Raw genomic sequence first — 25504 nt, 5'->3', positions numbered from 1 at the left:
GAGTTGATTGACTTGGCGAGGGTCTTTCTCATGAGTTCATGATTAAGTTAGGGAGCATGGTGTTCCAGCGGTAAAGCGTCGGGCTACAGATAGAAAGGCCCTGGGTATGGATATCGGGCGAAGCCTTCGATTCCAAGGGGGGCCCAGGGAAAGGAACTGCCCCCCCCCCCTACCTTGAATATGTAGTATCATACGCCTGTGGTTGCCTCGGGAGAGTCCCAACCTCACCTATTCAGAGCAGGCTTAAGTTTGAGCGAGGTGAATTGAGGAAAGAGTAAGGCATCAGGTGATGAGGGGGGTGGGAGGGTCAAGGGCGCACGTCCTTTCAGTACGGGATATAGAAACGAAATACCCTTTGCTACACTCAAGTCCCTCCATGATATAAATTTACGAAATCTTGATACCTGAGGATACCCAAACTGAGGTACACCGACGAGTCGAAATAAGCCGTTGCGAGAAAATTCATCTGAGGAAGAAAACCAAGCTTCAATTTCATTTGCAAAATTCAACATCCGCATAATTAAACCAGATACTATATTTTTATAGATACTCGAGTATTCTGGATATTGTAGTGTTCCACAATTATTTTACCTGCGCAAGCTATTCTTTTTAAATTCATACTATATATACCCATGAGTCCCCCAGATCATGGCATGAATATGTTATAGGATTGGTCGACTCAAATAGTTGTGGAATATTTTCAGATGTGTTTCTGCTTATAATTAAAAACTAAATTCTGGATTTAAAAGAGATAATCGAGATTTATACGTAGAGATCATAAACTTAAGTAAAAGTAAACCGGAAGGCGAAATGCAAAATGATATAAATATGGTAAAAACATTGAAATGATATTACAAAAAAATCGGCACACACGAAACACCTTTTTCCAAAGATTTTATAATATAGCCAGGAATCATTCACTAAGTGGATTCTAACGTTCAAAGCGATTCCCGAGAGAAAATTTCGAAATATAAAGATAAAGAATAAGGAAAATATTTCGTGGGCATTACAGCACTACTATATTGGAGCTTACGCTTTTTAAAAGCTAAGATCAAAGGTAAAGAAAATATACGGTATAATAATAGCCTCATCAAGAGAAATATATTGCCCATTCTACTGAAAATACTTGAATGCCAAGAATACGACCCAATTCAGAAAACCAAGAGGACCTAAAGAAAGTAAACTCTGTGTATTATTGAACATACGAAAGCGCTCCCAGTTTTTTTTTAAGGGAAGACGCGTAGTTCGTAATTCGCGCTGCCATCTTCATCAAAGCAGCTCAAGAATTCAAAAACGGTGTTTCGGATGACCATGATGTGCGATTAAAAGACATAGATAATACTACTACTATCATATGCAATAGGCCCACAACACTCATACAAGATTCCCTGAGTCCGAAGTGCGTAAAATATTTATTAGGAAACGTGTTTTATTGTGGAGTTACGACCATAATATCATTCCCGAGAAAATTAATACATCGGAATGGGTTATTTACGAAGCACACTTCGTAAAAAAAACTTTTCCAGGAAACGCCTATATTAATTAATGCACCAGCTACTGCTTCTTATGATTAATTAAAAGTAGCAATTCGGTTAAAATAAGGAACTATGAACAATATATTTCAGAGAAATATGGGCATTGAAAAGGAGGATAGAACTTACAAAGGACCATCAGGAAAAAAATCTCAACAATAGCAATCACAGTTTATAAATAATGTATGGAACTGTCAATGGGATGAAATTTTAAATAAAGATGATACAAATTAAAGCCAATCAAAGCATTTACCAACGCAAAATAATAGAGAAAGCTTTATGATTGGCGTATGAGATCAACAAGGTATTGATAATGGTTATAAATGAACTAGCAGGTATTGCAAAAAATACAAGCAAATAAAATCGAAGTCGTTGATATTACCTACCATCCCCAGTACCTGGTCCATAGGTCGATTGAACCAAAAATAATTAATTAGATACGAATAAACTTTGAAGGAACACTTAAAATCAAAACATTCCACATACATTTGATGCAGTGCGGTTGAATAATATGTTTAAGATGAAAAAGGAGCGTAATTTTCTCTACCAAATGAAAACATATTAACAGAACTTTTCTCAATGTAATACCTTCAGCGCCAGGTACAACATAACGTTCAACGGTAACAAATTTAATATACTCAAAAAATACGGCCTGCTCCTGCTACATACTATGAACTTCCCTCATATTCACCCGACACTCATTTAATAAGGCTTTACCTTACGCAGAGTTTCTGCGGATTTGACATTTATTCGTACATCAACATTAAAATTGGAAACGGTCGGTGAGTATAAGCTATGTGCGTTCTGTCGCAATATTTGAACGGAGGATAAATTCAATTAAAAATATCTGAAGCAGAAGAGATAAGAGTTATAGGATATTTTTGAATATTTATGCATTCCAGGATAGGTGTCGCTAGCGGAAAACACAAAGTAAAGTAGGGAATAAATCACATCTTTAACATCCAAAGTAGAAAATACTCAATTAACATGAACATTCAGGTCTGCCTTAACAAAAAGATCTGCAACCTTTGTTAAAAGATCTCTTACATTTGTAATACCACTATTACAGCCAAATCAAACATTTTCAAATCGACGAGAGCCTGCGATAGCGATGAAAACCGCATGTGATGTCAAAATGCATTCGTAAAATCAAAGCATCTCTCACATCGAGGTCAAGAGAAATCTTCTTGAGAGCACTTATAACAGATTTTTGGAACGTACAACGCGTGAATCCTAAAGAGACAAAACTTGTAAATAAGTCAAGATGGTGGAACAAAATCTTCAAAGGTACACCAAAAGTAAACAATCCAATAACCAAGCAACTGACGAAGATAAATTTCTTGATTTTTACCAACGAAATGATATGGGAAGGAAAATTTACATCCTGATACGGCATTACTTAAGCTATGGTACTAAGCCTATTATTGTATAAATACTTTTTACACATGCATAGCTAAAAACTAATTTAAAAAGCTGCATTCAAAATTTACGATAAAAATTATATGAATGCGTAATTGTTCAGTGCCATTATTGAATTGAAATTAACAAACAGAATACGGCATGAATGAAGATAACAATTCATAAATCTAAATGATTTGCAAGTTTTTATTCATGATCGTTTTAGTTGTTTTTATAATTGTTTGATAAGAGAAAGGCAAAAAACAAGCTCTCCGATTTCTACTTCATTCACTTACAAACATTAATCTTAGGAGCGTAAAGAAGCAGCATATGGCATTCAATATTCATTTGGACATTTTCAGGACATGGCAACTTGTCATACGGCATGAAATGAACGAGATAAATGCGTAAAGTGTGCCGCAAACGAAATTTGGAGCAATAATTCCAGCCAAGAGTACGTGAATTCTCACTTGCTCGGAGAGGAATAATTCATACGATAGGAATAACGTTGTAATAAGGAAGAAGCAAGCCACAACCACGTAAAGCAAAAGTACGTCACTGAATTCGACACAGAATGCTGAATGCCAACTAGCTTCCACGCAAAAATATCCCGAAAAAGCTACTCTCATTAAAGATACTCGTTCTGAAAGGCCTAAATATCGGCGATAGCGGTCTTCAAAGAACAAACCAAGACGACCTTTTCCAAGTTTTCAATACAGCCACAATTTTCGGTGTCCCTGTACCACGAATTTAAGTGAACAGCGTCAGTTTATACAGGTTAAACAAAAGGTGGGGACAAGAATAAAAATATTCTGTACAATTCATGTTCGGTAGGAAAATGTTCACACAATAATCAATCTCGAGAAAACATTGAAACACTTAAATACACTTTCAAATTAATTGTTACAAATTTTGTTATATCGCTAAACTAATAATGAAGCACTAAAGTATGTTAATCTTCATAATTATATTTCCAATACAGAAATCTCTTCATCATAATCTAATTATTTCACCAAAAAGATATCAGAGTGTAGAAAAATGCGTCACAAAAATAGTATTAATCTGGAAAGACTTCCCACGCATCAACGATTACCCTAGCGTGGGTGGAGATTAATTAGAGGCACCGCCGAGGAGCTTTGTGAACATATGACAACAATGTCTACGCCGCTGACAATAGGTGAGTGGGATTAGTGGCATATGGAAAAAAACTTCTTTTCCTTATAAAAGGGAGGGTGCAGGAAAGCTAGCGATCAACATGAAGGTAATGATATGAAATCATTACACATGTTCACGAAGTTAATCACTCAAAATATTTTATGAAAGGGTGCGGGAAAGAAAATACAGCGATTAATATAAAGGTCATGATACGGATTCATTGCACACGTTCGCGTACAGTAATTCATTTACTAAAAATTTCAACTGATACAATTCCATGCTATTTAAAAGAATTCCAATTAAACTGGTGAACATTAATAAAAATTACCACATTTCCATCGTACTTAAGCTTATGATGAGCTAGAGCAAAATTCAATAATGATAATCCAGACAAAGTCACATAAAATCGTTTCGGTTTCATTGAAAATCCCTCACTATCATGTAAAAAACTACCGAGCTAATGATATTCTAGGAAGTTTTTATGCACTTACAGAGTGAAATGAGAACTAATTTAACGCAATGCGACAGCAAATTTCACATTGCACATGTTATATGCCGCTGGTAAATATAGAAACTAAACGCGGATATATAAGAACACTCTTTTCCGTAAAAAAATATTTATTTAGATTCAGCTGTGCTTCTGTGGCAATAGCGTAGTCCAGCTGAATTCGGCCAAGAGCGAATGATATTTTAATTATTTTCACGGCATGCCATTCACGGCTTTTTTTTAAACTGAAACTTACACGACAAAAAAAAACACATTTTTTTAAATCTTCTATTGATCCCTCTGCAGAAAAATAAAATTCACTTCATGTCAAATTCTTCCTGAGCATTTTATGCTCCTCATTAAATGGACAAAAAGTTGTTTATATCCAAATTCAGGACTAAACTTGATTCACGGTTAGTTGAAACTTGATTACCGGTACACGATCTTCATATTTGTAATAAATACTAAGAAGGATATTGTCATTTTTATTCCTGTTTCCCATCTCTTCAAGAGTAGAGATTTTTTACATCTCTCTTGATGGAATGGAAAAATTTTAATTTTGTATATGATGTATAGTATTTTACATTTAAAAATATAAACGAATATGATTAAATGAAATGGTTCACGTACACTACGTGTTTAAAACTGAAGCTGAAATTAAGATGTGGTTATATAGAGATACATGAAAACCTTTTTTTGAGTTTTGCTTACATTAGAATCAGGCAAGAACAATTAGAATTTTCACTACAGGCAATTCTCCAACTATTATTAATTTCCTTCGCTCCGACAAAATGAAGAAAGAGTCTAAAATATTCCATTGCCTAATAAAAGGTTAACCCAAAATGCATGAGTATTAAATAATTGTTGCATAGTTATGGCAAGTATTTCAAAAAAATGCCGTAGTATAATTCGCAAAATAAAAAATGTCCACTTCGTGCTGACTCACCTATTTCTGTAAACGAATGAAAAATGCCGAGGATCAAATTGTGGCCTAATTATTCGGTTTAAATTATCGCGGAAAGTACGATCTGTCGAAATAAAAATCGTTAAAATCATTTCCAAGTCCATACGTGAGATGGTCATTTTAGACTTAAAGGTAATTTAAAAAGGTATCATAACTATAACTTAAGCATTATTAAACTAGACTTTATTATAATTAGGATATGATTGTGAAGAAATCATATGCATGCTTTTGATGAGTAAAAGGCCAATTCATGGTTTCCTGAGGCAGTACGTGCCTTGGGTGGCTAAATCAGACTTGGGAATTAGTTTTTGGCACCTTGGGTGCTAAGCTGCTTAGTGCCATGTAGCCTATCAATCACTTCTAATGGAGACATCATGCGGGTATTTGAGAAACTTCTTTCATTAGATCCTGCTCACTGGATTCAACAAGAAAAATTAAATTACCTCTGGAGATATTTAAATTTATAGCTAATACATTTAATATTCATTTTTAATTGAAATGAAAAAATATAACACTTTTAAAGTAAGTGAATCAAAAACGAAAAAATACAACCATAATACAAAAATATATTTCTTTCAACTTTACGGATATTAAAAACAAATATTGATTATCTGTCTATTCAGAAGTGATAAAAGTTGCATTAAAAAATCATATGATTTCTTCATATTATTAAACTGAGAAACTTCTTTGAGCAGAGTCTAGAAAAAACAAAACGAAATTTATCCCCAATACGCAGTGAATCCAGCATGCACACACAAACTTTCGATTGTAACGATAAAACAATTGACTGTTATTTTAAATGACATAATGATACTGATAACATTCAGGTTAAAAATTTAAAGCTATACCTAAGAAATCGAATTGTTAAACGAGTGATTACATTATTCTTTGAATTCTCTACCAATTATATGTTTATTGCATAGCTTAAAATTGTGTGAGTTTTTTTTAATTCCTGAGATTTTCCATCCATAGTAAGAGAGTAATATATTACATACACACATACTGCACACATAGATATTAGATACATAAGGAATTTGAAATCGTTTCAAGGAAATTTAAGAAGTTATTCCTCAATCAATTCCAGTCAAAACGAGCAATCAAATTCAAGAACTGTTCTGATTTGTTCTGTTCCATTTCGATACGATTCAATCCGCAATTGTTTTACCGCCACAAACCCTTTTAAAGGCAATATTTTTAGAAAACCCTATGAAATTTAATTTAAATAGAATACTCCGTTTTGATTCCTTCCCTCACGAACTTTTAAATACAGAACTGCTCATATCTAGCAATATTTTCGACTCTAGATTTTGCCAAGCACAGCCACTTTATTATATAAAATTATTAACCACTCCATAGAGAGTTATATGCCGTACCAGTTCACTAATCGAAATAAGTTAACGCTGCCTCGTATCTATGGACGATTCAACCTCGTGATACTTAAAATGCAATAACGATGAATGCCATGTCAATTGCATTTAACAGGACAACCATAAGGAATATTTGTAATTCTAGGATCAGCAATAACTATTCATGATGATATTTGTAGTATGCTACAAAATTTTTATTCGCGTTCAACTAGCGATATTGTAACTGAATATACCGTTATTTAAGTACTGATCTATACGTTTTAAGGAGACCCTGGGATCCCTTAATTCAACACGTTTTCCTCAAATACCTACGCTTTTATCAAGCGAAACAATAGAGGTGTCATAAAATGCCATAGCATGTGACACTATGAAATACTTCGCGGAGTAGTTATTTATTCTGAGTTGAAACACTAGCTTAATTCCATTAAAAAAAAATAACGCGGAACTTATCCAGAAAACAACCAAAAGAAGAGCACAAATTGTTGGTTCACATAGCCCCACTTAGCTTCAACAACTACTTCAGTGATTTAAAAATGAAGGAATTTTTTCTGATTCTTTCCAGTTCAGGATATTTCCTTGACACAAAACGGAAAAAAACAAGGTCATTACTCTCAACACTGCAGAGCGGCAAGGCAATTAAAGTCCATTAACGGTTAAAGTAGGGTAGCCTTCAGGCCGTCTGCACAGTTTAGGCTTACGACTGCCCCCCCTCCACATAATGAAGGCTGAAAGGTAAACCCACTCTCCAAACTTCATTTACATGTAAACCCGAAATAAGATGGTAATAATTCACACCAGTTGCACTCCAATTCTAAAACGAAATTAAAATAAATCATCTAAGGAGTCTTTAAAGTTCACAGTATACATTTCTAAACGCTAAAATGCATCAAATTCATATTTAAAACTATTGATGGCAGAATAGAAAGTAATAATAATGGATTTTATATTACTACTTGCCACAACAACTTTATCCATTAAAATGTGCATACAGACCTGAAAAAATACGCTGTTTCGAAATATTATATTCATTATATCATGAAATAATATTTCGGGCAACATCGTCGGAGATGATTACGTGTTTAATATTTTGAAGGAAGAATTTATACCTTAATTAACAGTCAATGGTGGCGTAAACCAGGCTCTTAATATAAGGAAACGCACAAAAATAATTATTCATTCATTCAAGCCAGCCTCATGGATTAGGACAACGCTAAAAATAGCCAAAAGATCGTTGAAACTTTGAAAATCCATCAAACAATTTGGAGAAGCTCTATAAAATAAAATATGAGTTACCATTATGCATAATGTGGAAATTAGATATTCCTACCACTGATTCTTCAAAATATTTTAAACAAGTTTTGGAATAAAATATTAAATTTAATTATTAAGGAAGCTTACATAATGGTTACAGTATCTACATGTGATGAGAGAACATTTATACAAAGAAATGAAATCACAATCAGCACAGAGCGTAACGCAACGGGACTTTATAAATATTAAAAGTTATCCTCAAGACTTAATTCGATAACTCCTACCAAATTGACAAGGCTTCAAAATTCATAAATCTCGCACACATATCCGTATTACAAGATATAATTACTCTACAATAGCCCATAATATTCATAGCCATACATTAAGCATGAACGCGCTTAAGCGCGCTAATTTGTATCGCATTAACTGATGACTGAATTCTAATAACGAAGGTAAATGCTCACGGAAGAAAGCACACAGCTCATGGCTGGCATTTTACTTACGCATCAAGTCCAAAAAGGGCTTCCTTGGCGGCGGCTTGTTATCTGCCCCTGTCAAAGGCTTCAATCTAATGTCAAGCAAACGCAGGTGTGACATAACTAAGGCAGACGACATTGTGGGAACAATTTCCGAAATGTAGACTCCCTCTCCTTTCTCTCCTTCCTTTACACCAACCATTTCCACGGATGGGTACAAATACCTCTCGAACAGCGCCAGGAAATTCTCTTTGTACGGCTCCGCCAGCTTCAAAACAAATTTATATTTAATTAAATAGGAATAAACCAAATGATGCACAAAAATATACAGAAACTTCTTTATGATTCCAAGAATTAATGATATTAAATTGAAATGATAAGAGTAAGGGGATAACTTACCTTATACCAAAAATGAAATTGAATTCAGCAACATCGGATGAGCAAAGGCAATGAAAATACTCAAAGTTAGGCGATAAAGACAAAGTAATATTTAAACGCGTAGACAAGACAAAGTTCAACTGCAAAGGCTCATTGGACGTGACAAGTGATATTGTATTTCATAGAAAGTAAAATAATTTGTACATTCCGCACAACTCTTCCATTCTTCCAAACACACAATCGCTGACTTAACTCCGCAGGTTTTAAAACGTCGATCGCTATCATTAGGCAGCGTTGCCTACGCTAGTGTTTTATGTTCCAAACCGTGCGCATGAGCAATTAACATGCATTGACTGAAAGTACACACTTGATGCTATCCAACGTACTTGATAAATAAGATTAAGAGCGTATCACGCATTAGTCGAATAAGGAAGGTCATAACGGATGGGATGGCATAATTTCCAGCATTAAATTTTCCTCAGATTTGATTAGAAGGGTTTATCTAAAAGGCCTTGCATACATTGATTAGATGACTTCCTGAGTTTATATAGCCGATACGAGCGCTAGTGTTCAAATCAGACGGCTTTATAGTCAGCAGTTCCGGTGAAGCCCCTCGACTCCTACCACTAAGGCCTGAGATAAATTGCCTCTTCCTCCAGTGTTGCGAGTGAACGATCGTCGAACGATGGATCACTTAGAGCGAGCGTATTACATACTGTAGTATACGCAATACAAGATCAACGTATATACTGGGTCACCGATATCAAAGTACTGAGAATTTATGCTTTTTTCGCTATAGAATAAATTTCAAATGGTTCACCTCTCCTATTAACATTTGTAAACATTGAAAAAATTAATTTGATAGCATATTTAGAGATAATTTTTATTTCCAAAAATGAAGATGCTAAACATGCTTACCGACTCGGAGGCTGTTTCATGTCTTCTTAAAATAACCTTACTGAATAATTATTTTAGATCCTAATTGCGTCGTCTTCAGAAACTGATATAATTATTGGCACTGGTAATAACATAATGAGATTTGAAACTAGTCGTTCAATTATTTTCATCGGAAATATACGAAAAAAACTTCTACCATTTCGTAACACACTGTTTCATAAAATTTTGCCTCAAACTGATAAATTCATGGAGGCGATTTTTTAAAAACCCTAATTAATTGGGTTTACCACTTTTTGAGGCAAGAAATAATATTGACGACATCTGTAGAGGAGGAATTCGATGAAAGCAGCGGAATGGGACTGAGGCACACAAAGATTTCAATGGGCAAGGCATGAAATGGCAAATTGAAGAGGCTGGCCCTGGAAAGTAAACTGTAGGAAGAGAACGCCAACGACCGGCTGAATGGCAGAGCACTGAATAATGACGATGAACAAAGCTTCAACAAAGCTCCTCTAATGGCTTCGTAGGGTCACAGCCTTCTCAACTTGAAATCACAAGTGGTGCAAAAAGAAGATAATTTTTCAAAAGCATTACCTGATAGCCTATTAGTACCTGCGATATGCATATAATGCAGTATTGTAATGGTCCAAAAATGTCACCCAACTTATGCGTTAAAAACTTTGCGTTAAAGCTAAGTGAGAGAGAAATCGCGACCATACTGTGACCTCCCTATTTCCGCTCTAGAGAATAGAATCGGGTTCTTGCAATATTCCTACAGAAAAATAATCCACTGTGTTATTAAATTAAAATAAACTTTAAAAAATCTGTTAACTCATTGTTCATTGATAATATATGCGCAACAGAGAAACAAATTGAGCTCGCAACTTGAAAATTAGAAGAAAATACCACCAACTTACTAAAGAATACCTTTTTTACATATGATTCTTAGAATAAAAAAGGCGTTCCATCAATACCTACCCATAGCCTTCATAAACTTCGAATTAAAGCAATTATCATTTCAAACCCCATTAATTTACAATTTCATGTATTTTGGCGTTTTAAACCGAAGAAACAGGATCGAGATGTCACACAACTCTTAAAAATATTCTTTAACGAGCAGAGAAGCATCTTTAAACTGGCTTTGAGGAAATTTAGCTAAGTTATATTTAAACTAAATGGATAATCTTTATTATATCAGTTAAAAAAAGCAATAGTGTTAAACTATATTCATAATTATTTCACTGATAATTTCACTAATTTTATGAGTTAGCGCGATCCACGCGGTTAAATCTAAACCTGCAACGGATGCTGAAGCATCCCAATTGTGTTGTCGTGCTTAAACTTTTCCAATGACTCGCCACGAGAAGAAAATACCTTCATGATAGGACAAACAATAATACATCTACCTAATGCATAAATGTAAATTTATTCTCTAATTTTATGTTTAACTATTGTAATTTTATGACCATTCGTAGACCACGTAATTTGGCGCAAATGTAGAAGAGAATATAACAAAAATAAAGACAGGCACAACACTTTCAGCAAATAATTATGAACTTTTTCTAGCATTACTCAAATATCAGGGTTCACAGTAATCAATCTGCTTTTGAATTACAAATAATTAGGAAAATCCATTCAAAACTCGCAAGTGATTTCAAAGGCTTCTGAAAACGTGAGCCATTTTCACCTGCATTAACCTTTGGTCCCCACTCGTTACCAATGAAATTAAAAATTCTTGCAATGAGCTAAATATCATGAGTCAGGTGCCAACAAAAAGCCCTAATATTTTCTCCTTCCGTATCATCGCTCCGCCGTAAAAATATCCGTTATGCAATTTTAAAGAGAGTGCTTAATCGGGGGTTAATTCCAGCACAGCTACACATTATCTATAACCAAATATTTAGTAAAAGCCAAAAAGTAACAATATCCCAGTTGATCAACTAAACATGCATACTAGCACCTTTGTACTACAGCTGAAATTTTGTGTTTTTGAGCTTCAATATTTTCCTTATTTTCGTATGTGATAACTACCGTTAAACTCTCATTTCGGCTGAATACCAAAACACCTAAAATATGAAAAATGCAATTAATGGAATCAAGCGAAGGGAAAATTGCGAAGTTGATAGACGATTCAATTTTTAATTCAAATATAGAGCACAATGCCAATCATCAACGAAAAATAATTCAATAAGGAAGGTTTTGACAATTTTATACTCTGCGAAATATATCTTAATAACATGATCGTCCTTCGATATGCATAATATCAGCAAAATATGTAAGCAAGTGCCGCGCCGAAGCCTATGACGCATAGATACATTTTTGTGAGCATAATTCTATAAAAAGATACAACTATGTCTTTCAGCCGCTAAATACTCGCCAAAATGAGGGCACATTCATCATTTGGAGGAACAGTGTTCACAATAAAAGAGCAAATAGTAAAATATTCGCAAGCACGAAAGAAAGATAGCCAGGCACCTTGATATCTATAAATCTCACCATCATAGGCAAAAGGAAACGCAACTGACATACTGTCAGCTGCATTGTGACGATATTTTTCTCTGGCAAACCAAATACCAACACAGAATTTTCTTTAATGGCTGAACCAGGACTCTTCCAAGTTGGGGACTTACCGAAGGGATACAAATAGATAATCCGTGTCATTATAACTTTTAAACAGCCCGTACAACAAGTATTCACCACCATGCTTTCAACTAGTACCTACGATTCCTGAAAAAAAATTAAATATCTCTACACCAGAGTTCATAGAAAATGGCTCAGTTTATGCCTCTTGAAAATACATAACAGAAATTACTGAACAGACCTTTTTGCCAAAGGAGGCAAATTTAAAAAAAAATATATTCCCGCAAAGGGTAATTAAGATCATGGAAACTACAAATGGAGGCCGCTTGTAATTCGTCGGGAAAAAATGTTCAATGAAAGCGTTGGATTGGCTTAGCCTAGCAACAAGCTGTGCGGCCAAAAGGCAGGCAGCGCAATGTATTAGAGTGGATGCTGCTGGTATGTAGAGCGAGATCCAATATGCCGTCGGGAATGGGTGAGGGGACGTCGCTGACACGTGGGGGTGGGAGAGGCTACGAGGGGGAAACCGTTGTTGCGGACGACGGAAGGAGGCTACGGGGGGAGGAAGGGGGGAGGGGGTTTCGACTGCTCGAAGCCGGGAGGGGGCACGGTCGGAAATTCGCCCAGCAATCCATTAAAGCCGATGGAGTAAGGGTGGGTATGAAGTGCAAGAGGGCCAGAACCGCTTGGAAATTCAATGGGAAACATTTATTTTAACCCTACCCGACATAACAACGACAAGCGAACGCCAATAGAGTTTCGGCTCAGGCTTTTGCGGCGGAGTTTGTCACGATATTCAGTGAACTCAAAATGTCTCTCTCCGCGCCTTTTCTTTCCTCGGTCCTCAAAAGCTTGAGCTTTTCTTTCACGAGAATGCTGGAAATACACCGAGGCCTCCCGGGGAGAGCCACAATCAAAAGTGGCGGAAAAACATTTGATCGACGAGGCAACCAGCGAGAGACGACTTCCTTTTTTTCCATTTTCTTAATTTGGAACACAATGAGCCAGAAAAAACCCTCGCAATACAAAAATTATCAGAAGATGTAGTTCATCTAAAATTGTGAATTAATTCCTCTATAGGGTAAAAAATATTCTATTATCGTCTGGAAATCAAAACCGACGAAAAATTTGTCACATTTCCACTTAGAGAATTGCCAACGAATTGAATCTTAATTTATCTTTTAACTGGAGATAGGCTTGAAAAATATTTTTTTCAAAATATCAACTATTTATAATACGAAAAAGCTGGTGAATTTACTGAATTTAATTTATACCTAATGGCCTTAAACGGATACGAAAATAATTCAAAATATCTAACCATTTCTTTAAATCATTCGTAAAGTTCGTATCTTAGGCAACGTACAGAATAGTAACACTTCACATAAACGGTGCATTATGATTTTTTTTTCGATAAAATAATGTAATAGACCGCTTAGAGCTAGTGAAATAAACACGTGATAAGAGTCCACATAAATCCCCACGCGAGTTTATCTATTGCGACATGAAATATCAGTATTTTCCCGATTAAAGCTTACTTTCAACGTGTTAATCAATAATTAACATGCTCAACTAACTGTCAATATGTTTCAGGATTATTAAAACTGAATCCCACTCGAACACCTAGAGTAAATATCAGCCACTGAACCTTATATGGCGAGTAAATACATTGGATTTTACGTAGCTTTGAGGGGTAAATGGGAATCTAAAACATGAAAAACGATTCCAAACATGCAGACTCGATAGATAAGAGCCAAATGTACAGCCGGTAAATAATGATATACGCTCAAATGGAATGCAGCTAGATAGCTAAAGCTTCTCGCCAAGGAGCATGAAAAGCTGCAAGTCAACGATCGGTTTAATTACCCAGGACACAAATATTGACACTATTACGCATGATAAACATAAAAATAAATCGTGAAACTGAGCGAAGTTTTTGTTCTTAAAATAAGTGCTAAAAGTAAGCATTCAGGTAAGAGATGCAAAATCATCGAAACGTCAATTCATGTTTTTGCTGAGACTATATGGTTTACTAAATTAAACTACGACTAAACGCAGGTGCATATTAAAATTGAAAGATATATCTGTATACGGATGAAAGGGATGGTTTTCCGGTTACTTTTCTTCGATTTCCGCCTAGAATTCATACCTCATATTGAAATGAATTTAATAACGGGAAAATATTTTTTAACTGATGAGATTGAATAACAATTCTAACCTACCATCGACTATTACTGCCTACTAAAGCGCTGCCTGCTCCGAAATTTCAGTAGAAAATAGCACTAAAGATGAAGATCCTATCCAAAGCAAGCAATATTTGACGTTTCTCACTCAGAGAGAACCTGAGCTCGCTTTTTCCAAATTGAATGGCCGGAGTTTTCACTTTCAAGAACGACAACTGAGGAAATTCTTTTTCATTCAGTGTCACTAATTACAATAAAAGCTTTTTGGAACTAATTTGCTTTAGTGCAACATAATTGAGCGCTGTTGTTTTGCCGCAATTGCGACGTAAAATTGTACGAAATTCTGAAATACTATCGCTTGCCAAGCTTAATAGACATTCTAAATTATTGAACCTCGACCCTTTATTCGAGGAAAGGCTGTAAGAGTATGTACTATAAATCATAATATTTGTAAATACGTATTTAAATTTAAACACGTGCAAAAAAATCTTACAAAAGCTCAATTTTTCTTTTTGAGAATGCAACTATCGGACCATAACGTGGAGTGAAATATCAGCCACATCAATCCACCTAAACCTTCTTTTACGGAAAAAATACACTTTTGAAAAAAAAAATAGATACGAAACACTCAAGATCAAGGAAATATAAATTTAAAATTGCTTTGACATGCAGCTATAACTTTTGGAAAAATTGTCTCCTTATGTCTCGTAAAACTTTTTTTCTCCCTTAAATAGGGAAAAAATAGGATGACAATAAAATTAACACCTGAATACTTCCAAGGAGGACTCTCCGGATTGAGTTATAAACTATAGACTTTACTTACTACGCACAATTCCAGAAGTGAGATACGAATAAGACATTGCACAACGCCATCGACATCATTAACTAAAATATTCTAAAATCTTCAAATAATTACGCAAAAGGTGATAGCATCCAATCATTCAAAAAACAACCGATTCATCCCCAGGGTGCATAATAATTGCGTCCCGTCGTGTCACTTCCTTACCTCTGGAAGACGTTTCAACCAGCATGTGACGAAGGGCGAAAGTCCAAGAACTCCTGGTTCCAAGTACACCATACCGCAACGCGAAACGGTAGCTGGAGAAGCAACCGCCAAGTCTGCAACTTCAAACATCATCGTCATTGTCGGTGCCAGCTTCATTATTTCCCCGGAGCTGAGGCAGAGTTTCTTGTTGTCATCCAAAACTGTATTCATGTTCTCTATCCACACGGCATCGACCGGACCATCGAAAACATACCAGCGATGATCTGGATCAGGTTCTGCTGTCAAGATGCTTCCATCTGGAGCTCTGGCCGTAAAACCTTCTTCATCAATTATCTCCCCACCTCCTGCCGCCAGAGCCGCACCCTGACGCACTAGTGATGACAAAATTCCATCGGTCCTATAAAATATTTAAATAAATTGCTTTTACTAATTATATGGCAGTTAAAAAATAAGTATAAAACATAATACATGGCCACTACTAATCCAAAAATAAAATTTTGATATGAGAATAAGATATATGCTAAGAAGAAAACAATTAACGTGATTTAGTCGTGAAGTTTGGGGAAAATAACAAACAGTCAAATGCATAAACTTTAATTCATAATTACTTCAATTGAATTATCTTGGAATAATTGCGGAGCAGAGAATTGAAAAGAACGTAAGTTTTTTCACAAATGCGTATTGCCGTCAATCGACCAGGCATTGCCATTAGTTGATAAAAGCTATTTTTCCTTTACATTATCCATAAGCAAGGAAGTTAGTTTTGGATATTGAGAGGTATAAGTAATCGCATATTCTCAAAAATCGATTTCAAGATGGATTCGCGGCTTGTGCAGTGACTGTAGGGCTATCTTGAATTGGACTGGTTAATAATAAGTCAAGTTAAGCCAGATTAATGTTTAATAAAGAATTAAATTAGGGAAATTTTCACTTACCACTCATGTGTTTGAAGATCATATTCTCCGTATAGTTGGCCCATTGTAATAGACTTGGGATTTAGAACGTAAGAGTGAACTGTTTCATACGGAGCACCACTAGGGGACATTTCACCTTTTAGTAATGACAGAGAGTCTCGAAGAATTTCATAGCACTGAGAAAGAGAGACCGGAAACCTTAATTGCGAATTTAGACAGTTTGAATAAAAGACATAATACATACAAAATGCATACCAAATATTATATATATTTTACGTAAAGATCACAAGAAATCTTCAGCATTCTTTGACGGAATTGTCACAATTTTAATACACCAAAGGGGCAGTCAGTAATTAAAACATTCATTGTGAACGCCAAACTAGTTACAATGAACATTGATACATTCAATAAGAAACTAACTCATGCTTAAGAGATTAAATGTTTCTAACTCTGACCTAATTTTCGGAAGATATAAGAACATCACGGATATTTCACTTGACTATTACTTATTGCAATTACCACGCTGTGACATTTCAATCACTAGATCTTCTTACATCTTTACAATAATAAGTTTAAAACAGTATCACTCACTAAATTATTTCTTTTAGCGAAACTTTGATTATTTTCCTTGACGCACAGAGAGATGATAGGATGAGGTGTTCGGAGGAAGTTTTGTAGCAATACCCTAAGGATCATACGCACTGGACAAATTAAAGGCAAGAGGAGTAAGAACAAAATTGGTAAAATTGCCTAATTTCTTGTGAGGTGCTTCCTCCAGAAATACTAAAGGGTAGCCTAGGCAAAGATAGTCACGAAGCCAATAAATCCGATACAAGTTTAGGAGTACCGACAGAGAATCATATGGTCAGCGAAATGGGAGAGGTTTAGGAATACATTTTGAGAGTAGCAAGGTTATGTGAAGGATGACGAAAACTTTTTCGTGAAGTACAATGGAATTCCGTCGATGGAAAGGGAAAAGAAAAATAAACGATCAAAAATGTGTATGAGCATAAAGAGATAACACATGGAAATATTTTGGGATATATGACTGCAGGAATGTGCATAAATTTGTTGATAAAAAAAAGCTATCTCAAATTAAAGGAGGCAAAACAAACTTCAATTAAAATATGAAATATACAGAAAATAGACAAAAATCAACCGCATGAGCTTTTCTAACATTTTCGAGGATTTGGGGTATATCAAAATGCTAACAAACTCTGATTCACAGTAAGAATGAATAGCTAAGCGATAACTTGAATGAATTTGCCAAAAGCAGTGGGGAATTTATCCGTTAAAAAAAATTTTTCCTCATTTTATTAAGTACCTTATATCTAACCTCAACTTCAGTGCAACTCAGGTATAATTCATCAGACCTAAGCATTCACTCAGAGCATGTACCGCTTCATATTTCTTCAGCGGAAAACTTATTCGATCGCTGACGCCCAGGTCGTCCGTCCGTTGTCCAGCTGGTGCTTCGCGCCAGAGACGCCTCCGGGCATAGGTTGCTGAGTGAGACCGTAGGTGCCTCTTGTCAAAAAATGACTTCACAGAGCGGAATGTCCGCCGCGAATTCCTTGCATAACAATGAATCGCAGAACATAAAATTTTATATACAGTCTAGCCATTGAAACTTTTCACTTCCGAATTATTTGAAACTTAACCAGATGACATAAAATTCTGCTCGTAGCTAGAGAATGCATCAACAAAAAATAGTTACAGCGCCGGCTGACGTTTTCACCCTGAGGCGGTTTCTGCCCTTCTTAAAGGGCAAACTTTATTATACTAAATCTACTTTGAGAAATATTTTTCACCAAAGAGGAAGGGAAGAAACTACCCCCACGGTGGAAGTGTTAATCGGCGCTAAGTCATTAATGCTTAAGGGCACCAACAAAAATTTCGTACTTACATCAAAGGACCAAAGCACAGATGAAACATGGAAACACTTCTTAGAAATTCTGCGCTAAGGAATCAACGAAAATATTCCGCAAAAACTGAAATGAGATAATAAGGAAACTCGCTGGTACAACAACGATGTCAGAAGGGAACTTAGGAAACAGAGAAAAATATACAACTTATACAAAAAGTCCATTACATCACGTAATAAATCGAAGGAACTTGAAGCTAAAGAAAGTTACGATGCACAACGCTCAATAACCAAGAAATCAATGCGAACTGCAATGCGAAAGTTTAAGAAAAAAGTACTCGGTGAATTACTCGAAGAAAATCCGAAATCCTTTTGGTCTTCCGCGAGAGAGCTTCAGGGAAAACATTCAACCGTAGATTCGTTATTTGGTAAAGATGGTAAACCTGTCACCGAAAATATTGACAAAGCTAAAACTTTAAATTCCCACTTCGAAAGTGTATACACTACTGACGATATTCAATTTAATTTAGATATGCCATACACTGAGGAATCGATGGAAGAAATATCTATACAACGGGATGGGATAACTAAACAACTACATTCGATTAAGAATAGTAAATCTCCGGGTCCAGAAGGAATACCCGCGCGTGTCCTCAAGGAGTTAGCTCCACAGATCGCACCTTACTTAGACATCATATTCAAGAAGTCACTCTCCGAAGGGGAGTTACCGCTAGACTGGAAATTTGCAAGCGTTACACCCATATTCAAAAAGGGAAACAGATATAACTCAGGCAACTACCGTCCGATTTCATTAATATCGATTATAGGCAAGATACTTGAGCATATCATCGTTAGCAATGCCCTGACTTTCTTGGACAGACGTAACTTCCTCCATGACTGTCAGCACGGATTCCGAAAAGGCAGATCATGCGAAACACAGCTCGCGCTCTTTCTTCACGACGTTATAAAATCTGGTGAATCGAAAACACAAGTTGACGCACTATTTCTAGCTTTTAAGAAAGCTTTCGACACTGCACCTCACAACAAACTTTTATACATATTACAGTCGTGCGGATTAAACGAAAAGTTGTAAACTGGATACGCGACTTTCTCAGAGATCGTAAACAAAAAGTAGTTCTTGACGGAATTAGCTCTGATGTTGTAAAAGTTACATCAGGTGTTCCACAAGGAAGCGTAATCGGCCCCCTGTTGTTCATTACATACATTAATGATCTCTGCTCCCACATTTAATGTAATGTAAAATGTAATTAATGTAAAATACGTTTATTTGCTGACGACGCTGTCATCTATCGCGAAATTAATGATCACTCTAACCATGAAATTCTATCATCTGACTTATTTGTGGAGCCAAGAGTGGGGACTCAAACTTGATCTGAGCAAATGCATGGCGGTACATTTCTTGCGGAATTCGTCCAACTCTAACAATGTTTATGCAGTGGATGGTATTAACATAAAGGCAAAAGACGATGTGAAGTACCTGGGAGTTACCATACCCTCGAACCTCACGTGGGGAACACATATAAAGAATATTTGCGGCATAGCCCTGAAGAAATTAGGATTCGTCAAGTGTAATGTGGGAATATTTTCGGACGAGAAAGTAAAAGAAAGGTGCTATTTCGCTCTCGTCCGACCTCATCTTGAATATGCAGCGAGCGATTTGGATCCGGTGCAGAAAGACTTAATCCGCGAACTGAATAAAATACAAATGAAGGCTGCACGTTTCGTCAAAAACTGCTACGGGCGTACAGACAGTGTTACCCAGATGTTTAGCGAATTAGGCTGGGAGCCGCTGGAGACTCGGAGGCTGCGCGCTAGGCTTAGATTGCTTGAACAATTGAGAATGGATATCTTCAAGAGCGACACAGAGAACATAATATTAGAGCCACACTATATTTCCAGGTCCCATAGAAGCGATAAATTAAGAATGATGTTTTGCCGAACGGATAGATATGGGAATTCGTTTTTCCCCCGAACCATAAAGGACTTTAATAAACGCTAGTCCCAACCTCGTTAGAGCACTTCATTTTTTTTTAGCTGTAAACGGCTGGTGTCCCAACACCCCCTGCCACACGCCTTTTAGGCGGCTTGCGGTATTATGTAGATGTAGATGAAATGTTTGTTGATACCTTCTCTAGCTATGCATAAAATTTCAAGCCAACGAGTTTGTTTTATAAATATTCGGAAGTTAAAGCTGATTTTCGCTTCAACGACTTGACTAATATGCGAATGTGATGTTATAAACCACCATTCTACCAAATTTGAGTAATATAGGGTATATAAATGAATGTAGAATATGCAAAGCGTGTTTCAATTCATAGTTACAAAGATGACAAAGAATCAAAAGCCTATTTGGATATGTCGACAAAAATCTTTCTCGATAAATCCATACTTATTGAGTTATTCACGGTTGGAAACTTAGGCCGTTTTCCAATTCACGTAGTATGCACTCATTCCCTCGTCCCCTTTCTCCCTTGCACCCTGCTCCCTTACAAATGCTCTACTGGCGCTATATAGTGTGAACGGAAATAATGCGAACTATTGGCAGTAACGAAATGTGAAGCGCAGGGTCGGGTTAGGACATCTTGTGGTTGATTTAATAATCAATTTCACCCTACTACTCGGTTTGTTTACGTTTGTAATTTAGAATGCTTAGTATTTTGACTTTTCTGGCACCGATTGGACCCTCTCTCTTCACATAATAAACAAAAAATTACTTACAACTCCAGTTCAAGATTTCCGAGTTTTCCATTGCCGCCATTTTGACGTCCACTTCCTACGAGGGGAAGGTAGTGAGGGAGCATCCGCGCTCCCTTGCTCACTTACCCTTCGTTCCCTTGCGCCCTCGCCGATTGGATCCACCCTTGCTGTCGTCACATCCGTAAGTTGACGATCGAAAAGTGCACGAAGGGTGAATAATTGCGAATTGGAAAACGGCCTTAGAATTTTATGGAAAAAACGAGTTTTCCAATTTTTTTTATATTACTACTCCTATTGCCAAAAAAATTACAAAAGTCAAATCCTAATGAATATTCAATAAATCAGTTTCATTACCTACCGGACTGGCAGCTACATAGGTTGTATTTCCACAGGTTAAATTTTTATTCCACATTTTTAATAAAGCATTAACGGAGACTCGAAGTACAAAAATTTATCTCATTATTAACTTTTAAAATCTTATAAAAACTGAACTCATAAATAATGAGCAGTAAATGAATGTTGGAGAGTAACACAATCAAAGATGCCATCCTTGATCCACCGTCTTCTCAAATTTTCATAACGATGACCATTAATTATCCTTCTCCAACACATTCATTATCTGACTTAAAAAATGAACAGTTACACTCTTTGACGCAAATTATGTGATTTGCTATTGTGTGCGGCACATTCTCACCAACAGGAAAAAAATATACCAGGAATTAAAGATACAAGTTTTCGATAATTGTCAATTCCATAGCATTTTCGTTATGATTATCAAAAAAATATTATCTTTCAAAAAAAAATTACTATTAAGAGATTGACAAAAGTCACGTGTCAATGACAATGTCAATATACATCCTGATAATGAGATCCGTTTTATTTAATTGACCTACCCTCTAAATAACTGCAGTGGTCGAGATATTCTTCCCCATTAATCAAAGCATTAAATTATCGGCATCATTTTTAGCAGTAGCCTCATCTCAACCCTAATCCTCTTCGCTAGTTAATCTAAATATAAAATCACAATCTTCCCACGAACTTAAATTTTTCAATACAAATTCCTTACTAACACAAGTTTTAATTCAAAAAGGGCTAGAATAAAATAATAAATCCGGGCATATCAGGATCTTTAAGGCTTTCACGGAATTCAATGCGCTTTGGTGTGAGCAAAATTTCTTTAGATTTGTGGTCGCACGCTCAGCTGGCAAGTAACTAGGTCAAAAAGAAAATTCAACCACCCTTTCACACGAGAAGCGATATGAAAGATGCGGTCAGTGCGGTCCCTCAAGCTACTTTATCCATGAGCCCATTTCGAATGGGCGTAAATAAAACGCGTTGCTGAATTAAGTCAACCTTAAATTCAACTGAATCGATGGCGAATTTTGCCTCTCAGTAAGTCTATGCATACAAATAAGATCGAAAGCGATTGAAGACAAATAAATACAACAAAAATTATTCTGGAACAAATGCTGTGTTTCAGGGAAATACCATACCTCAAGTTACTCGGACTATCCCCACAAAACTGCTGTTTTCCGTGGGAGCTACAAAAATTTGGCAGCAGTACTGAGATGGCAAAAAAATTAATGGATTCGCCAGGTGGCGCGATATTAAAAACGAACACTGGCCATAAATGATTTACCCCTACGATGAGTTTCCAAAATGACTAAGCCGGGACAAAATTCATTAGCTCTATTTAAATGGTGGGATATTTTTTTTGCCATGGAGAGGAAGGTCGATAAAGTCTTCAAAAAAATCGTTATTTTATTAACGTGGAAATAAACGCTAACGTAGCCTAGAGCAAATAGCATAGACTTCACCGTAATAAAATGTCCAGAAACCAGATACCCTTTGCAAATCAGAAAAAGTACCTAGCGTCATTCAATCTTCATTTTAAGGAAAGAATTAGGAAGGCGTATATGCCGCAGGGATGACCCTACAAATTAATGTTAGTGCCACACGATTACCATACCCATAAACTAATTTTCTGGATGAAAATATGTCCACAAGCAATCACATTCCTTATCGAGATTCCGCCAATATGCTCACAAATATAAAGAAAAAAAACAAATGAGGGAATAATAAAAATGTCGACTCCAGTCCGTTACGGCGGACGGGTCCAGGCAGTCCAAAGCAGTCCCTCATTAGGCCTTTCTCGCTCGATCGCGTCTTAATCCGCATCTATCGGGATTGAACTTTTCAAGTAGCAATGTTTCTCGTATCGCCACCTAATCAATCATCTCTCAGCGTACACAGGCGTCGTTTGATTCTCTACGATGAAAATTAAGGGATTAAAGAACTGTGTACGAAGTACACATGGCATACTTGGTAACGATGCTGATTATACTGAAATATGGGTCTTTTTTAGCGGTATTTTAAACCTTTAATGCTGTTTCCTAAGACTTTTGTACCCATTGAATGACACTAGATATAGAATTAAGAGCATGAGTTTTTCCTTACCGGTTTACAGAAACGGTTTCCTATAAATATAATCTACTTTAAACGTTTTCTACCTAAAAAGGCTAATTTAAGTTAAAATAGGTGGTGTTATAATTTTGGGGAGGTGTCTCGTTTAAGAAATGAGTTAATAAAGAAATGAATTTCGGACAACGCCCTCAATTAAACGTGGAAAAACGCTCGCAACGTCGGAAATTGAAAATGAGCCCGTATTCTGCGAGTATCTAATCAAATATCTCTTCATCATATTCTGCGAGTATCTAACCATCAAACTTCCGCGGCGACGAATATAAACAGCTCAGGCAATGTTAAGGGGTCTGCATTAAAAGATGGTGTAAAGCCTCCAAATATTAGCGTTACGATCGTGCCAGAAGATACTGAGGAAGATGAGCTCAATAAGAACTCAGGAGGAGGAATAAGGTGATAAATTTAAATGAAGTACAAGAAAAGCATTCAAGAAGAATTGGAGTGTAAGATTCAAAAGTGTTAACCCTTTCTAACCCAGAGCTGTTTCTGGGAGAAATCAAATTTCAAGATTTTTCAATTTGAAAACTTGAAATTATTTCACTGAATAATAGTGTATGTGGCAGCTAAATATTTCGTCATAACAATTTACACCACAAGATAAAGCACAGTTTACATATTTCCTAAATATAGCAGAAAATGTATACATTTTTGATGTTGCTTAGAAGCAGCATTAGGTTATAATGGTTTAAAGCGAAGAACGATTATATGAGTTAACTAGATGAAAAATTCGTTTACAGATTCCTCATACACGGCTAAAGTAGAAATATTTTGGATTTTAGTTCAGTTTATCGTGATTTTTCCTGTTTAACTCCAGGAAAACTTTATTTATTACAGAACCATACAATTAGAGGCACTATCATTACGCATATACGATATATTTTTAATACATATTTTCCGTTTTCTCTTCGTACTTTAACGGCTTTGTCAGTAACTTTAACCATTAACCATTTTCTCAATACGCAAAATAAGAAAATAGTTAATGGTTCTCCAAACTATAACAGATTTATCAAACATTCTAGGTTGAATCCCAGATTTCCTTTGGATAGAACCTTGAAGTTATGGTGGCGGGGACTGGAGGACATTTCCGAGGGTACTTAGGTAGTGTTGCGTATTATTTCTCATAGTTTTCTCTGTTCAGTTCTTATCGTCAGCTGTAGGCTTCCCCGTGTTCCCGAGGAAGGCGCTAGAAGTCTCCCGGCGTCTTCCTTCGCGGAGACTCACAAAACCAGGGCATAAGTACCTAATAAGTGACCCGAGAGGCAGTCTCGCTGTCCTCCCTCCCCGGCGTAGCTGACTGTTCCGCCGGACTCTGCATGCTGCTCACCGGTTTTCAACGCGTTCTTACCGCTGCTCCGATTCTCCTAACCTGTATTTTCAGGCTTCTTTACTATGTTTTTTTCATTTTAATTGTTCATTTTTGTTTAACTTGCTAAACCGAATTAAATGTGGGAATTGTCTTTTTTCCCTTTATTCAGTCCACTTGATTATATCTTTTACCCCACAGGTAGCATGAGGACTAGGGATGAGAAAAAGGTCTTAAATATACCTGTGGAATACAACAATTTGATTCGATTGTTATGGTGAAATAATCTACTCATTACTTTTAAAACGGGTGGGGAGCAAGAGAATAAGGTTTATGGAAGGTTATGAAAGAATGAAAGGGCCTTGTTGTGAACTGAAGAGTGAGGTCCGTGATGACAGTAAAGACGGGGGGAATAATTCGGAAATGCGCGATGCAAACCTACCTTAACCAGTAGAATACGTAAATAATAATGTCACTGTGGATGGCTTAGGATCACGGAACGAGTAAAAACTACAATAAGGCCGTCGATTAGAATTATCCAAATAATATAGGC

At 36.2% G+C, this 25504-nt stretch overlaps 1 protein-coding gene across 1 annotated transcript in view; it reads right to left on the bottom strand.

Moving 5' to 3' along the window:
* Nucleotides 1-16749, bottom strand: part of LOC124161960 (dynein axonemal heavy chain 1-like) — a 347859-nt gene extending 331110 nt beyond the window's left edge. Inside the window, exons 1-3 of the mRNA XM_046538240.1 lie at nucleotides 16607-16749; nucleotides 15672-16068; nucleotides 8658-8898 (exon numbers count right to left, since the gene is read on the bottom strand). Of these exons, the coding sequence (XP_046394196.1) occupies nucleotides 8658-8898; nucleotides 15672-16068; nucleotides 16607-16716 (748 nt within the window). The 5' untranslated portion in view covers nucleotides 16717-16749. The remainder of the gene's footprint in view (nucleotides 1-8657; nucleotides 8899-15671; nucleotides 16069-16606) is intronic.
* Between the last annotated feature and the right edge of the window lie 8755 nt (nucleotides 16750-25504).

This window comes from Ischnura elegans, chromosome 7 (genome assembly GCF_921293095.1).
Source record: "Ischnura elegans chromosome 7, ioIscEleg1.1, whole genome shotgun sequence".
Classification (NCBI taxonomy): Eukaryota; Metazoa; Arthropoda; class Insecta; order Odonata; family Coenagrionidae; genus Ischnura; species Ischnura elegans.
The sequence above is the reverse complement of the archived record's forward strand: the minus strand, read 5'-3'. Positions and strand labels throughout refer to the sequence as shown.